The following is a 13,541-nucleotide window of genomic DNA, read 5'->3' on the forward strand; positions in this document are numbered from 1 at the left end:
GCTTGTGTGCGTGTTTCCTTGTTCTTTGAGTGTTAGATTGGTCTAGACTTGGTATAGGCGTCATCGTGGGAACCTCTTAGGTCCCTAACTTAGAAAAAAAAAAAAAAGTTAGTCCACAAAATTTCTTGTGTTCCACTCAAAATTGCGCATCAAGATGAGACCTCCTCCTTATTATTCTGGAAAACCAACATGGTCCATGACCAACCCAACAACTAGAAAGCTGACAATCACTCGGGACATTCACAATGGGGTGTCGGTCAAGGTTAGTGCTAACAAGCCTCCTCACCGAGAGTATGTTGCTAGTGTGCAGGGCTCCTTTGTGCCTCCTGTAAGGACAAGCATCCCTTAGCCTACAAGGGAGTTAGAGGATCTACTTGATAATGATCCCTTGTGTTAGAGAATTGAGAGTATTTAATTGATTATTATTCATGTTATGTTAAGTTTAAGTCATTTGGTTAAGAGGTCATGACTTAGACAACATATGATTAAGGTGATAATATACAGTTGGGTAAGAGAAAGGAAGAAATTGGCTAATTCGTCATTAATTATGTTGCAACCGCTTCATAAGATTTCGATTTCGGTATCTCTTGCATTAGTATGGCAATTCTTGATGCATTATAACTTATGTATCAATTGATGACTAATGCATTTTTTAATGCGCATGTCTTAATACATTGTTTAAGACATGTCTTAATGCATTGTTTCAGTTTCATATCTCTTGATAACATTTGGCGGTTAATACATTGTTACTTAATGCATGTCTTAATGCATTGTTTAATTTATGTTTTATGACATTGTTCAATGCACGACATAAAACATTATTTTAATGCATGAATAATGCATTGTTACGTTTGGTAAAATGTAATGTCATAATACTATCTTATATATATGAGAAACTCCTCATATGATGAATGAAGATTGAGTGATGAAATATAATTTCTATTTTATCAATTTGGCATAGAGAGTTATTATCAGTTGTTCATTTTCACAAAATCGCAAACACTTTTATACATTGAATTGCAATAATCCTACAAGTTATTGTAATTGTTCTTCGTTGTATCTCCTGAGTAATTTCTGTGATAACTGGTTGTAATATAGGGTCAGAATTATACTTTTGGAAAAGCGATCCCGTTCACAACTTGAAGGTTATACCAATAGTTTAATTTCCATTTCTTTGTGACCTTTGTGTACTAGAAAATCCCCAACACCTTGTATGTTAGGGTAATGACTTACCTAGGAGACTTGGCGGGTGAAGTGCTATACTCTAGCGACCCTTGGTTGTCTCTCAACCAACTCAAGTCCCTTATGAATGCATTTTAAATCAATATCTAAGATATACTTGAACCAGCCGAAGCCTCGTGGTATAAGAATATGTTACAAGATAAAACTTGAAAGAAATTGTGGATAAACATTGTAATGAATCGTAGCAAGGATAGCTAGTCCAGTGCATTTTGCCCCAACTAGTAAAGGAAGAGGGCATTTGCACCAACAATAATCTGTACTTTCACTTGTGAAAGAAAATAGAGAGTGAAAGCAAATATCAATTGGGATTTGGACTAATAGAATAAAACTTCCGAATTACATTTGGAACACCTGTATTGATAATGTACAACAGAAACCGCTACACTTCCATTACGGATGCAGTTCGTTATGTAAAGATATAGACCTCATCATATCCTTTCCTGTTACAAAACAAAAGAATTAGTAAAAGCTTTTTGCTAACTGGAAACAAAAGTGTAATATACTACAGGAGCTTACCCTTGCTTGCCACAGTATGTAGGACTGAAATTGTATATGAGATTGTTGAGCACATCCTGCGCAGGTGGCCTGTTAGGAGATTTCCTTGCCTCACTGCAAAAAGAATTAGGCGAAGCATGATGGTGGAGCCATTTGGCGACACAAGGCATCACTAGATAATTTCTATTGATGGAGAAGGATAACTGAAATTATAGCATGGTATCCGTAACAACAGGTAATGGAGATTACTGTTGGGACTAATTCACCAAGAGTGCAGTCATGTGGATGATGTAAGAACAAAAAAAAAAAAAAAAGACAATTTTTAATTCAACATTTTATGTGAATAGCATGTTAGGCGTCGAAATTGTCAGGTATCAGAATGCATATGCAGTTAGATGGCTTAGATCTAGTGCAGATTAACTAATGCATGGACTTAGGCAAGCAATCCATAATACAGAATTTAATGAGAGATTATCTGCTCTCTTTGCAAGCCACATTCCAGAGGACTCCCATCTCATTATATCCATCTCATCAGAGATCTTCAGTTGATCAATTATATGAAGGGAAGCATGGGAGCATACTTTTCCCTTCTGTTATCGTGGAGTCTCCTGGATTCTTCCTAATTGGACCTTAAAAAGGTCGACTCTCCTTCAAAGACGAAGAAATCCACACTAGGCTGAGATCAAGATGGACTAACATGCAATTTAAATACTATGTACAAGTCTGGGAATCTCATTTGAACTATATCTCCTCTAGGATAATCCAATTGGCCAATCGGAAACCAACCTGTGTAAGTGGCTGAAGCACGTATTCATACCATATTAAAAAAAAAAAAAAAAAAAAAAAAAAAAAAAAAAAAAAAAAAAACCTCCCTTTCATTTAGTAACCCTTCTTTTTCTACATTTCACCCCCTTTCAACTTGATAATGAAACTAGTTTTGTGCCCGTGCGATACCCGGGTTGTTTATTGAATTTTAAGATAAATTATTCATCTATATGTCAAATTTTAAAATATATCATAAATACAAACTTAGTTAGGAATTGATGTGTTTTTGTGACGATTTGCTATCTAGTAGGCATGTAATGACTAATAATAATATTGGTGGAAATGTTCGATTTAATTTAATACATTAAAAAAAATCAGCAAAAATAAATTAAATAAACTAAATATTCAAAGTCCGTTGGGTTGACCCGAACCCAAAACTTAAGGCAAAGGTTGAACATTTCTTGACTCATAACCAAAAGTGACCCAATCCGAGATGACGCATAACCCGACCCTAATTGACAGGTCTACAGAGTAATAAAACTCTATTGGATTGTGAAGTAAATTATTTTAACCGATTAGTATATATAATAAATGGATGTTTTACGCTTTAAACTACTTCGTTCACTCAAAAAATATTATGATATAAAAAATAAATTTTTATGATAATTTTTATAAGGTTAATTTTTAAATTACCACCCAAAAATGTAACCATTTTCAAACTAACCATCCGTTTAATTTTTTATTTTAAATTACCACCCCTTAAATTAAATAAATGCTCAGATTAACACCCATTTCAAAAATGGTTGATTTTCCGTCTGTAGGCCCTACCTAACACTTTGACCTTTTTGACTGATTTTTTTCCATGATTTTTCTCTTTAAAAACACTTTCTATACTTTAATTCACATTTACTTCACCAAATTCTACCAAATTTCAAAGAGAAAAACGTGAATTGAAGTTAGGAGAGCGTTTTTAAAGAGAAAAATTGGGATAAAAAATCAGTCAAGAGGGTCAAAATAAGCGTTACGTGGGGTCCACGGACAGAAAATCCACCGGATTTTTAAAATGGGTGGTAATCTGAGTATTTATTTAATTTAAAGGGTGATAATTTAAAATAAAAAATTAAACGGGTGGTTAGTTCGAAAATGGTTACATTTTTGGGTGGTAATTTAAAAATTTTCCTTTTTATAATTATAATTTAATAATTTTTTGAATAAAATTATAATTCATTTGAAATATTGACATTTTATCAAAAATAATACTCTAAACTAACAATTTTATCCTAAAATTATATTTAAATAGAATTCTAAACTAACTTTTTTCTTTTATTTTTAATATCTTGTAAAATCTATTTAAATCTATCCAACGTGGTGCGACACTTGGCGAAAAGTTGCAACGCCAAGTGCCACTGCCTCGTTACTTGGCTAAAAGTTTAGCTTTATATGTTAGTTATATAATGCTTCCCACCCAACAATCAAAAGACAAACTAACATTAAAGATGCATACCTCTGAAAATCAAGATAATTGATTCAACAACAATAAGAGAAACGATCAAAATTAGCATGTTCCTTGTCAAGGAGATATATATTGCTCAAATGCTGCCCAATTAAGATGGTTATGATGTTTCAGCAATTACCTGATAAAAAAATTAGCAACATTCTGAGTAACTTGAACCGCATCTTCTGAATGGGGAATCATTGCATAGCCCCATTCAAATGCATTTTTCTGCAATCAGTAGTATTATAATAAATGATTGGCAAATAAGAGAAATATTCATTAACAATAACAAATAAGCCGATACCTTATTACTTACACTATTCTATTTAAGATGCATCAGCAATTTTCTTTTTCATTCTTTAATTCTGAGCTTTTGGGAAAATCCAAAGCAGGGTTAGACAAGAAGTAAATTTAAACAATCTTACCCTATCATTCAACATATATTTGGGTAGTTTCTCTTCACTTGAATCCATTCATCTTCTCTTATCTAAATTCTATTACCTAATACAAGCTACCAAACCCCATACATTTGCTAATAATTTTTATAGATCAATTATCATATCCTTTCAAAAACAACACAATAAATTCCACAAGCAACGAGTTCCACAATCAACGAGTTTGAAAAGCAGAACTACAATAACAGAATTATAACCCGTGCATAGGGATGGCAGTGCGGACCCTACCCTAAAATACGAGTATGGGTCTTATTTGTTTAAACCCTATGAGTACAGGTAGGGTATGGGTCTAGGTGGCATAGGGTAGGGTAAGGGTCCGGCCGTCTAGGTATATAGTTTTTAGACCCAAATCATACCTAGACCCTACCTACGAAACTTTAAAACCCATAACCTACCCAGACTCATATATAGACCCACACAATATATTAACTTAGAACGAGATTCAAAATATATATATAAAAAAATACTTAAGGGTCTTGATTTTGTAGGATGTTGATGATGAAATCGAGTATGATACAAAAAACGACTACAAAATAGAAGTCTATTAACTTTGTAGTCGTGCACTTAATTTTATGAGACTTTAAATTGTAATGTGATTATGGATTAATTTGTTTATCTATTATTCTAAATTATCTTTTACTTATCTGTTTGCTGATATTTCAAATTAATCTATAGTAATAAGATGATACCCCAAAGACTTTTGAATATTCTGCACAATTTCATCTTTGAATATGCCATTAGAGAGGCTGCCGAATATACAAAAATTATTTTGCATAACACTATTCTAGCACTAACCAATAAAGCTAGTCACAAAAGTTCACACTATTCTAGCAAGGGCATAGTAGGTAAAATTCTACACAAACATCCCCCAGGTTTTTTTGGACATGGGCAGTCTCGTTAGATGTAGACATGTGTCCACCATAATGTTGGTCCAAAAAATGAAGTGTATTGAGTCCACACATGTTAGAGTGTCGAGGATCAACTTGAGTACTAGAGGAAGTGAAAAGTCTAAAAAAGTGGGGCCATAACTCCAACTAATGTAGATTTTAAATCGCATATGGGATCAGGTGGTTTTCTAATAATTCATATCGGATACAAACAGCAGCTCTCTTCAGTCCTCAAGTATGCTATAAATTTTTTTCTGACCGTGTAAGCATTGTTTGGTGACTTAGCTCTTTCAAGTTTGCTGATCATCTTATAAGTTGTACTGTTGCTATGATCTCTATAGATATGTATATTCATGGGTTTAAATTTAAAAGGATTAGGGGTAGGGGTAGGGGTAGGGGGGACAAAATGACAGAAACTGTTCATTAATGCACGTAGAGCCAGAGAGACAGTTAATAAAAGATTTACCTCCGGATGCCACTGGAAACCAGTGATAGGGTAGTGCTGTGCTTTTGCGGTTGAGACATATACCTGAATTGTAAAGAAGCTATGAGGCCTCTAAACACAAAAAACTCAAAAAGAAAGTGTAGTTAATCATCACTGAATCAATGCTAGAAAGTCGCACCTTATCATCTCTGTCAGTGCTAGTTGTTATAATATCAAAAAAATTTGATAAGAGTTGATTCCCTTGAAGTGTTTCAGGTGATATACCAAACTGTTGCATTGCAGAAGCAAATCAATGGAAAAGATATTCAAAAGAACTGCATGGGCATTACTAGGATCAAAAGGTGAAAAGGAAATAAAGGTGCAACGAAAGACTATGAAACAAATAAGAAAGAGAGTGCATATTGACAGCAAGCATAAGTATCCATAACTTGAGTGATCCTTGTCATCATTTTAGAAACTCTTATGCAACAGTCCTTAATAGCTTTAATCTTTACATTCAACACACTCATAGTGTACACAAATTAGAGACTATAGTCCTCACCTTAGATAGGAAAATAAAACTTGCTTATGGCCTCATACTTGCCTCTGAGAGGTCATAAACACATATCTCAGACACTAAATTCCATTAACAACACATGCATTCTAAACCAAAGGTAATTTTGGAAAAAAAAAGAGTTTTAATGAGCTCTAAGGATCATAATTAAAATGATACCAATGACGGTAATTGATACACAAAATGATTGATGTTGGTTTAATAGAAAAGGAAGTGTGAAGTTATTTTGAAACATCCATATACAACAACAAAACCTTAGTCCGAAAATAATTTGGGGTCGGCTACCATGAATCGTCATAGGAAACCATCAAAATAAGTTCAAAATTGTGAGGGGGTATACTTGCATGAGACCTCTTCTTAACCAAATCCTAATACATTCGTAAACTCATTATGAATTCAAGCCATGGGATGAGCCGATGAGTTGTGTTATTATCTCTCCTAAGGTGATTCAACTCACACCAAAAAAAAAAAGAAAAAAAAAAAAACAACTTGAAAATTAACTTTGCTGCCAAGCTACCAATGTGCCATATTTTTTATTTTATTTATTTTTTTAAAAAAATATAGAACTTGTATGATCTCATTAATCATTATTCTTTTTTTACTAGTTCTCATTATTATCTAATTTCATATCTTAGATCAAAATTCAATCAAACTAGCATTAAAAAAGAGGTTTTGTTGTCAAATAAAGATGAAACAGCAGTTGCCAGTTTGCCACATAGCAAATTCTGCTTTATTTATGATAGATTCAATTTGTCATTGCTTATTGTGAGCAATGTTACACACACTCAAGTACTTGTGTGGGACACGAATATGTCCCCAAATGTTCAATAGCTCTGGCATGGCTATTTTGGGATATTAACGAATATTTATACCAGAATGAAGTGTCCAAGTGTCTATACACCTATCGGTATATCAAAGATCTGATATGGGTACTTAATGTCAGACGAAGAGTCAAACAAATAAAATTGTGAGCTTATCTAACACTATAGGTGCCAAGCTAAACACCTAGAATTTATCAGAAGAAATTGAATGGAAAAGCTAATAACTTTGAAAGTACACTTCATATTACCATAGAACAAAGAAGTCATTTGCAGTAGCATTTACAACACATTTTTCTATACATTAAATAAACTAAGCACAGAAGTCAAAACACTTGGAATTCAGAGAGACGATACTAAAAAAAAGGGAATGAAGCCAAATATATACTACCCATGTCACTCAAAGATCTGGTCTCCAGTAGACATATAATACGACGTTGTAACTTCCCAGTTGTCCAAATTATACAGAGAAGATACAGTGCCTAGCAATCAATAGCAATTGAAGATGCATAATTTCCAAATAGACATCTAAACATAGTACTTCCACTGTTTTGAGTTCTACTACTTTCCATTTTCATTTGTTTTTTTAAGTTCTAGTTACTTTTACCTTATTCCTTCTATGACGGCCTTTTATTGTTATACTACCTCCGTTTCATTTTTTTTGCAACTTTGGCCATTATTTGTGAGATATAAAATATTCCAAAGTTGCAAAAAACATGAAACGGAGGTAGTATATCATATACCCAGTTTTTACCCACCTTGTGAGGCCCGAACGTATCTAATAAATCCTTTAACTCTGTATCTCACCCACATGAATTGTACTCATTTCCACTTTTGTTAGGTTTGCATAGCGACTGAGTACTCAGGTAATCAGATTATAATTTATAAGAACACAAACCACAAGCAACATGTGTCTCTCTTCCTTCCTCCTTCCTCTTTCATTTAAGCTCTTCAATTTTCGCAAGAGAAAAGCATTATATTTATTATAAAAAAAAAAAAACACATATTTTTCCAGTTTTAATAATATATTAACAGCTTTTACATCACATGGGGCAAAATCCTAGTTCAATTTTCAAATAGCAAAGCCACGTAAAGTAAACATAAAAGCTGGAATGGAGCTTCAGCATCAATAAGTATCATATTATTAATAGCGATGGCAATACTTACTTTATGGTTTTGCATTACAAGGCAATCTGTGCTTAACTTCCTCAGCAATTCAGGAGGAAAACTGCAACAACAAAAGAGATTAAACAGGGTTGGTACTCCAATAATTTAACGCAATTCAGATAGGAACTTTTAGTCTATGCCCCCATCTCAACTAAGCTCTTTAAATACCCAACCACTAGATGCAATTGATGACCAAGCAAGGTAACGGTCACTTGGTAAGGTTCTGAACTTCTTACCACAGATCCTAGAGGTTTGAGGTTCGAATCTTGTCAAGTCAGGGTGGTTAACCTGAAATTGACTTGGCTTCGCCAAAAGGCTTGGGGGATCCTCTACTCCCAAATGTAAGACGGTGCAGGAAATGAGCTAGAATTTAGAGGTAAAAGTCTCCAAGTTAATAATATAAGTCTTTGTCACATCAAATTTATTTTAATGACTTAATATGTACTTCAAATTTACACTAACATGATAAATGCTAATACATAAGAGAAAATGAAAGAAAAAACAACACGATTAATGATGTCTCCTTTTGTTTTCTACACCCGAAGTATATAATGACTATCATAAAGAAGTCATGATTCCATTATCATTCATAATGTTAAACCTTGAAAAATTAAAAGGCAAAAAAAAGATTAAGCAGTCAAATTTCACCTTAAAAAATCAGAAATAGAATTCTTATACACGGTCAAATACAAAAATTGCGTCATGTTAGTGTTGAGAATTTCCACATTACAGAAAAAAGGGTGGTGTAACATGTATATTGAGTATACCTCTGGAAAACAGTTCCTTTTACGCCAATATTGTTGACAAACTGAAGAGTAGAAGGCTGCAAACTTGCACCGTAATGTTCAAGGATATTGTTGTCCTATAGTATAAATATCGAAAAATAAGGAGGATATTTGACCAAAAAAATTTCAACATGCTTCAGTTAATATATACTAGCGAATGTTTGATTTAGGACTGAATCAAAGTAATACTTCATAGTACATACTAGTGGCTGTATGAATGACCTATAGAAACCATTCTTGCACATAGATATATATATATCGGTTGCATCGCAACAGCATTGGACAGAATATTAAGCCGACTCCGACCGAATTATTAGGCCACAACACCCACTTACCACCCGTATTTCCCTAAAAGTTGATTCCATGACCATTGTCAGTAAAGGGATTACATCCCATAATTAAAACCATGCTATTATGGAAACAATAGGACCAACAAATTGATTCATAGTTAATAATTATAATTCATCTTGTTGTCTGAAAGTTTTGAAGGTGAACAAAAAGTTATATTCTGACTAAGGTACATAGTCAGCCATAGTTACATTTCCAAGTGTTAGACTCAGCTTTTCTTTTCCCTTTTTTTACAAAAAAGTTTCCTTGATTTTGTACATAATGAAGTGTCAAGTGTCCTTACCCACGATGACATGTTGAGTATCTAACATGGGTACTTGAGGTAAAATGAAAAGTCTGAGTCACATAATATAAGGAGGATATGCATTTTCTTCCAAGCTTTAAAATTATTAATATGAGATAACATAATGTAATGGTTACTAAGGCGGATGTTCTAGGAGAATGAAATATAGCTCGCAAGAAAAAATATTAAAAAGAGTGCTGGTAATTTGCAGCTGAATCACCTTACTGACGATCATTGTAAGAAGCTCAAAACCCAGGCAGATTGCATAACAAGGAAAATACTGCCCTGCATCATTCTTCTCCAGCACTTTCTGCAGAATCCAGATAACAGAACCTACTGAACAAACCAAAATGCAGCTTACATAGAAATAATCAATTTAGAATGGATAGTGAAATGAAAGTAATTCGACTTATTCTAAGTCCCTTGGAGCAGCCAATATTTGTATCGCTGTTTTCTGAATTTTACTAATGCTTGATAGTCAATATTAATAGGCCACTCAATCTAGTTGATATTTTCACTCTTTCACATATGCATAGAGGAAAAATATTTACCTAAATAACTCATAACAATAATCTGCAGTGCGTTTAAATACACAGAACGCATTTCCCCCCTAATTATGTTACATTAGTCCAGTAATGTTCCACTTTACCAGAATGTGTGTTCTAATACATGTGTTCCCAAAACGCAAGTCGCTGGCAGTAACCGGAGTATTAGGTAACACTGGGAAGACATTCAAGGACAACATAATACACAAACTAAGAAAAGTCTCTCAAATTAGATGTTGGCTTCCAAACCAAACAGTAATGCTTTTAAAATGTCAGATCTGGTCCTTGGCTAGGATACTGAAGTATTAATAAAATGAGTTTTTTTTTTTTTTTTTTTTGGGGGGGGGGGGGGGGGGGGGGGGGGGGGGGGGGGGGGGGGGGGGGGGGGGGCATAACTAGATATCAAAGGAATAGAAGGTATGTTGTTATGGACTTGTGTAAATATAAAATTGAAGTTGATTTAGACACTCTCTTTGACCAACCATGTATTTTAATCCCATCTGCCCCTAACAACATCAAAAGCAGTTATACTCCAAAAACTGATGAGGCATTTAAAGTACCCATTCTTCAATCCTTTATCAGGCAGTGTGTGCTGCTATTTTCTTTTGAACCCCAAAAATTGAGTATTTTACAAAACAAAAGTAGGAAAGTGAGCAAATTGAAACAGTCATACACCAAGTAAAAACAAGTTGCTAACTATCTGCAACATTACTTGCACAAGGAGCAACCTTCCCATATGACAAAGAACATTAAAATGATACCATCATCACCATGAATAACTTGACAATGCATTGAGGCACGAGAATTCAAGATACTGGTTTGAATCTTATCTCAAGTTTCAGCTCGAAGAATTGTGGTCAGAAATCTTCCTACATTAATGGATCAATCTTTTCAACAGATCCTTTATCCATTATTCAAACTAATTAAACCTTACCTTTTTTTTTTTGGCTAAAATTAAATTAAATTAAAGCTTTCCTAAACTTAAGCTTCTTCAAACTCTTTTTTTTAGGCGAATGGAACAAATCGTTATAATGTCTAGTATAACATACTTTACCAGTTTATCGTGTAACAAACATCCAGAACTTATTTTCCCATAGAAACAAATACGAAACCAATGGACTGATGAAGAGAAGACAACAAACTAACTTCAGCTACATCACCAAACAACAAGAGAAGACAACAAACTAACTTCAGCTACATCACCAAACAACAAGAGAAGACAACAAACTAACTTCAGCTACATCACCAAACAACAAGAGTGTGTACGCGCGCACGGACATATATTCTTAAGTAGAAGACATAAAACGCCCCAAAAAACAATTAAGTGATCAATTCAGATTTCATACCTTAAATATCGCCTGCACAACATCAAAGTACAAACCTTTCTTGGCCCATCCACCAGTAAAAAGCACCCCATTCACTAACTCCAGTTTCTGCAGAAACGCAAATAGACAACATACATTAACCTAAAAAGAAATTATAAAATAAATAACGAATCACAAAATACCCAATAAATTTCCTAACAAACTTAAATTCCAAAATCATTAAATGGCACAAAACACTCCTCTTTTCCCAATAATTTTAGACAACTGGATAAGGATCAATATAAACATAGATAGCAAAATTAACATCAAATTAAATCACAATATCTAAAAAAAGTCAAAACATCCAGTAATAATAATCATCTAACTCCACAATCATCAAATAAAATACAGAAATTAAAAATTAAAAATAAATGAAACTCTTATCTCATAACAAGTCATTCCATCATATTCACCCCAATTATCCCCTTCGTTCCTAAAAGTTCTTCCTGTTTGGACGGGGCGACAAAAGAAATTAAACAAGAAGAACTTTTACGGTGTGTTTGGATTGAAGGAAATGAAGGAAAAGGAAGGGAAGAGAAATAGAGAGATGGAGTATCTTTCATTTGAATAGCAAATGAGGAAGGGAGGGAATTGGAGGGGAGAGAAATGGAAGGATTAAATTGTAGGAAATTGATCCCTCCAACAATGGAGAAATTTGGAAGGAAAACTCATCTTCTTCCCTCCCCTCCCTTTCCCTCCCCTCCTCTTCTCCTCCCTCCCCTTCTTTTCCTTCCCTTTTCTTTATCCAAACAAACCATTAGAGACGGAAAACATTAGTTATTTATCCAAACAAATGATCAAATTCATTCCACTTACATTCATGATAACATCAAGGGGGTCAGTATAAACAAGAGGAATAACTCTAGCACCAGCTGATTCAACAAACTTGACATAAGAAGCAGCAATGTAAGACACATTGGTACCATTCATAAGCCGACCCGAGGCGCCATCGCCGGGGTGGGAAACAATCCCAATAACAGGGCGGTGAAGATCAGGAGAGGAGCAACTATCAGAAGAATGAAAATGGTGGGGGTGAGATGATTTTGAAGGGGAAGAGAAATCTGGGTCAGTTGAAAGCATGATGTTGTTGTGGGAATTTGCAGAAGTAAAGGGGATGAAGAGTGAGGAAGATAGTAATGGAATCCATAGATACAACCAGAGGAATGAACGAAGAGGGGAGGAAGAAGAAGAAGATGATGATAGTAGCATGATTGAGTGGATTGATTGGAGATTAAATTATTGAAGATGAGATAACAAGGTACTTGTGTTAATTAATTGAGATTTTTAAAGGACTTGTGAAACGCATGGGAGGGAGGCCATGGTTTGAGGAATTATTTAATTAATTATTTTACTAGGTATTTGTTTTTAGGAAATTTTTGAAAATAACACCATCTTTTTTAAAAAAAAAATGGACTATAACACCTCCTTTTTTCGATTTTTTATTATAACACCATCTAATAAAATTAAATTATGAAATCACCACCAGAAAACGGATTTTGTGACGGAAATTGTGTATGGGTCCCACAGGTTAGCTTACCCTCCAAATTTTTGAGTTCTTGAATTCGATTTTCTCTCTCCATGTTTCATTACTCCCTCTCCCTCATTCATTACTCAACTACTCCCTCATCAATTTCTCAGTGATAAAGATTCAACCACCAAAACGGCGAATCAGAATCAAACCCTAGGATAATTTGTGTAGTAGGGAGAGTGAATTGCAAGGAGAGGTGTCAGTGTTTGAGCGAAACAACTCAACCATATTCGTCAGCCATTTTCGACCTACCTAAAGCTTGTACTTTTTTGGGTTTCTGACAGCGACAGGAAGAAGAATCTGAAAGAGGTACCACATGAAACTTGTATTTTACTTTAAATTTACTTTTGGTGCCAATTTTGCAAT

General features: G+C 34.2%; 1 protein-coding gene across 3 annotated transcripts; it reads right to left on the reverse strand.

Moving 5' to 3' along the window:
- Positions 1-1,359: 1,359 nt before the first annotated feature.
- LOC110734036 (gamma-glutamyl hydrolase 2-like) lies at positions 1,360-12,937 on the reverse strand. 3 transcript variants are annotated; one of them, XM_021914092.1, is made up of 10 exons: positions 12,464-12,935; positions 11,630-11,716; positions 9,959-10,048; positions 9,090-9,184; positions 8,323-8,383; positions 5,963-6,052; positions 5,806-5,868; positions 4,137-4,225; positions 1,759-1,851; positions 1,360-1,682 (listed from the first exon to the last, which is right to left on the reverse strand). In XM_021914092.1, the coding sequence occupies exons 1-10, from the start codon at positions 12,854-12,856 to the stop codon at positions 1,649-1,651; spliced, it is 1,095 nt and encodes a 364-aa protein (XP_021769784.1). In that variant the 5' UTR covers positions 12,857-12,935; the 3' UTR covers positions 1,360-1,648. The 3 variants fall into 3 exon arrangements, 2 of the variants coding, with proteins under 2 accessions (XP_021769784.1, XP_021769785.1); XR_002513749.1 differs by lacking the exons at positions 1,360-1,682; positions 4,137-4,225 and adding an exon at positions 4,007-4,136 and having other exon boundaries at positions 12,464-12,937; XM_021914093.1 differs by lacking the exons at positions 1,360-1,682; positions 4,137-4,225 and having other exon boundaries at positions 1,770-1,851; positions 12,464-12,936.
- Positions 12,938-13,541: the final 604 nt, after the last annotated feature.

The sequence above is a fragment of the Chenopodium quinoa genome, unplaced genomic scaffold (genome assembly GCF_001683475.1).
Source record: "Chenopodium quinoa cultivar QQ74 unplaced genomic scaffold, ASM168347v1, whole genome shotgun sequence".
Taxonomy (NCBI): domain Eukaryota; kingdom Viridiplantae; phylum Streptophyta; class Magnoliopsida; order Caryophyllales; family Amaranthaceae; genus Chenopodium; species Chenopodium quinoa.